Raw genomic sequence first — 267 nt, forward strand, 5'->3', positions numbered from 1 at the left:
GGCGGGCGGGGATTGGAGGGAGGCGTCATATGACCGGTCACGTGCTCGAGGCAGCTCAGTCCAAAAGAAAATGGGGTTTGGTGTAAATCTGGGGGTGTAATGTTATCATATATCACGCTACCTCGTAAAACCGACACTGAAGCCTGCCGGACAACAAATCACAGGTCAAAATTATGAGCTCTTCGTATTATGTGAATGCGCTTTTTAGCAAATATACGGCGGGGGCTTCTCTTTTCCAAAATGGGGGGCCTACTTCTTGCTCCTTTG

The 267-nt window shown here is 49.1% G+C and overlaps 1 protein-coding gene across 1 annotated transcript in view; it reads left to right on the forward strand.

Annotated features, from left to right (window-relative positions):
• Nucleotides 1–35: 35 nt before the first annotated feature.
• Nucleotides 36–267, forward strand: part of HOXA7 (homeobox A7) — a gene marked incomplete at its 3' end in the record, with an annotated part of 551 nt that continues 319 nt past the window's right edge. Inside the window, exon 1 of the mRNA XM_009084626.1 lies at nt 36–267. This exon is cut by the window's right edge and continues 319 nt beyond it. Within this exon, the coding sequence (XP_009082874.1) occupies nt 174–267 (94 nt within the window).

Source organism: Acanthisitta chloris, unplaced genomic scaffold (assembly GCF_000695815.1).
Source record: "Acanthisitta chloris isolate BGI_N310 unplaced genomic scaffold, ASM69581v1 scaffold40091, whole genome shotgun sequence".
NCBI lineage: Eukaryota > Metazoa > Chordata > Aves > Passeriformes > Acanthisittidae > Acanthisitta > Acanthisitta chloris.